Source organism: Pyrgilauda ruficollis, unplaced genomic scaffold (genome assembly GCF_017590135.1).
Source record: "Pyrgilauda ruficollis isolate IOZ18807 unplaced genomic scaffold, ASM1759013v1 scaffold973, whole genome shotgun sequence".
Taxonomy (NCBI): domain Eukaryota; kingdom Metazoa; phylum Chordata; class Aves; order Passeriformes; family Passeridae; genus Pyrgilauda; species Pyrgilauda ruficollis.
Window position 1 is genome coordinate 1 of NW_024531855.1, and position 3,222 is coordinate 3,222.

The window sequence follows — 3,222 nt, forward strand, 5'->3', positions numbered from 1 at the left end:
GCTGTGTCCCGAGGAGGCCGAGCAGTACGTGGCCTACCTGCGCTCCGTGGGCCGCCTGGACGAGGCCGCGCAGGTGCTGGCCCGGCTGGTGAACGACGAGCGCTTCGTGTCCCGCCAGGGCAAGTCCAACTACCAGGTGGGCACCTGGGGGCACCTGGGCACACCTGGGGGGACACAGGGCACTTGGGGATTACATGGGGGCACCTGGGGGACAGCTAGGGGTACCTTCAGTGAAGCGTACCTGGCTTGGGAGGCACCTGGGGGGGCACAGGGCACCAGGGGTCAGTGAAGCGTACCTGGGCATACCTGGGGGGGCACCTGGGGGCACCTGGGCACACCTGGGGGGACACAGGGCACTTGGGGATTACATGGGGGCACCTGGGGGACAGCTAGGGGTACCTGGGGACAGCTGGAGGGCATTTGGGAGGCACCTGGGGACACCTGAGCACACCTGGGGGGGCACAGGGCACCTGGGGTCAGTGAAGTGTACCTGGGTATACCTGGGGGGCACCCAGGGGCACCTGAAGGACACCTGGGGGTACCTGGGCAGACCTGGGGGGACACAGGGCACCTGGGGGACAGCTAGGGGTCCCTGGGGACAGCTGGAGGGAGGGCTGGGGGCACCTGGGATACACCTGGGGTTACCGGGGGGGGGCACAGGGCACCTGGGGGGTGCGGGATTTCACGCAGGTGTTCGACAGCTACGCGCGCTTCGAGGAGAGCGTCATCGCCGCGCTGCTGGACACGCAGGCGCAGCTGGGCCACGGCCAGGACGGTGAGAGGGGGAACCCCAAAAACGGGCAGGGGACCCCGAAACTGGGGGACATCCCAAAAACGGGCAGGCTCAGCTGGGCCACGGCCAGGACGGTGAGAGGGGGAACCCCAAAAACGGGCAGGGGACCCCGAAACTGGGGGACATCCCAAAAACGGGCAGGCTCAGCTGGGCCACGGCCAGGACGGTGAGAGGGCACCCCAAAAACGGGGAGGACCCCAAAAACGGGCAGGCTCAGCTGGGACTCGGCCAGGAGGGGGAGAGGGCACCCCAAAAACGGACAGGGGACCCCAAAACGGGCAGGGACAGCTGGGATATGGCCAGGACGGTGAGAGGGCACCCCAAAAACGGACAGGGGACCCCAAAAACGGGCAGGGAACACCAAAACTGGGCAGGCACAGCTGGGCCAAGGCCAGGATGGTGAGAGGGCACCCCAAAAACGGGGGGGGGGCCCCAAAAACGGGGGGACCCCAAAAACGGGCAGGCACAGCTGGGACATGGCCAGGAGGGTGAGAGGGGCACCCCAAAAACGGACGGCACCCCAAAACTTGGGGACATCCCAAAAACGGATGGGGCACCCCAAAACTGGGGCAGGCACAACTGGGACACGACCAGGACAGTGAGAGCAGGGACCCCAAAAATGTGGGGGACCCCAAAAATGGGCAGGGCACCCCAAAAGCAGTCAGGCACAGCTGGGACACAGCCAGGATGGTGCAAGTGGGGAGCCCCGAAACGGGGGGGACCCCAAAATCAGGAGGTACCCCAAAAACGGGAGGGAACCCCAAACTGCTGCCAGGATGGTGCATCCAGGGAGCCCCAAAAACAGGCAGGAGACCCCAAAAGCAGGGGGACCCCAAAACTGGGTAGGGCACCCCAAACTGTGGGCAGGACAGTCCCTGATCCTGTGTCACCCTGTGTCACCCCTGTGACCCTGTGTCACCCTGTGTCACCCTGTGACCCTGTGTCCCCTCTGTCACCCTGTTCCCGCAGAGGAGGTGGAGCTGGAGCTGCGCCTGGCGCGCTTCGAGCGGCTGATGGCGCTGTGCCCGCGCTGTCCCTGTGTCCCCTGATCCTGTGTCACCGTGTGTCACCCCTGTGACCCTGTGTCCCCTGATCCCGTGTCACCCTGTGTCACCCCTGTGACCCTGTGTCCCCTGATCCCGTGTCACCCTGTGTCACCCCTGTGACCCTGTGTCCCCCCTGTCCCCGCAGAGGAGGTGGAGCTGGAGCTGCGCCTGGCGCGCTTCGAGCGGCTGATGGCGCGGCGGCCGCTGCTGCTGAACAGCGTGCTGCTGCGCCAGAACCCGCACAACGTGCACGAGTGGCACAAGAGGGTGGCCCTGCACCAGGGACAGCCCGACAAGGTGAGGGGACACCGGGGGACACCGGGGAACACCGGGGGACGTGGCTGGCTGGGTGGAGGGGACGCTGGGGGTTATGGGTGGGTGGTTTGGGGGGTTGGGTGGTGGCATTGCAGTGTCCGTGCTGTCCCTGTGTCGCCCCCGTGTCCCCAATGTCCCCCTGTGTCCTCAATCTCTCCACTGTCCACAATGTCCCCTGGCTGTCCCCAATGTCCCCGCTGTCCCCTCTGTCCCTGCTGTCCCCACTGTCCCCAATGTCCTGCTGTCCCTAATGTCTCCGCTGTCCCCTCTGTCCCCTCTGTCCCCGCTGTACTCTGTGTCCCTGCTGTCCCCGCTGTCCCCGCTGTCCCTAATGTCCCCTGCTATCTCCAATGTCCCCAATGTCCCCTCTGTCCCTGCTGTCCCTAATGTTCCCAATGTCCCCTCTGTCCCCGCTGTCTCCAATGTCCCCTGCTATCTCCAATGTCCCCAATGTCCCCTCTGTCCCTGCTGTCCCTAATGTCCCCTCTGTCCCCTCTGTCCCCGCTGTCCCAGATCATCCAGACGTTCACCGAGGCCGTGCGCACGGTGGATCCCCAGCGCGCCACCGGCCGCCCCCACGAGCTCTGGGTGGCCTTCGCGCGCTTCTACGAGGACAACGGGCAGCTGGACGACGTGAGGGACCCCCAGACCCCCCTGGGGACACCCCAGAACCCGCCTGGGACCCCCGATCCCTGAGGGACACCCCAGAACCCGCCTGGGGACACCCCAAAACCCGGGGACACCCCGAAACCCACCTGGGGGCACCCCAAAACCTGAGGACCCCCCAAAACCCGGGGACCCCCCAAAACCCACCTGGGAACACCCCAGAACCTGGGGACCCCCAAAACCTGCCTGGGGTCACCCCAAAACCTGCCTGGGGAAACCCCAAACCCGCCTGGGAACCCTGAACCCTGAGGGACACCCCAAAACCCCGAGGGACACCCCAGAACCCACCTGGGACCCCCGATCCCTGAGGGACACCCCAAACCCTGAGGGACCCCCAAACCTGGGGACACCCCAAAACTTGGGGACACCCCAAACCCTGAGGTTCACCCCAAACCTGGGGGA

At 65.9% G+C, this 3,222-nt stretch overlaps 1 protein-coding gene across 1 annotated transcript in view; it reads left to right on the forward strand.

Moving 5' to 3' along the window:
- Positions 1 to 7: 7 nt before the first annotated feature.
- Positions 8 to 3,222, forward strand: part of XAB2 (XPA binding protein 2) — a gene marked incomplete at its 5' end in the record, with an annotated part of 14,757 nt that continues 11,542 nt past the window's right edge. Inside the window, 4 exons of the mRNA XM_041490022.1 lie at positions 8 to 136; positions 661 to 775; positions 1,985 to 2,136; positions 2,668 to 2,787. Of these exons, the coding sequence (XP_041345956.1) occupies positions 8 to 136; positions 661 to 775; positions 1,985 to 2,136; positions 2,668 to 2,787 (516 nt within the window). The remainder of the gene's footprint in view (positions 137 to 660; positions 776 to 1,984; positions 2,137 to 2,667; positions 2,788 to 3,222) is intronic.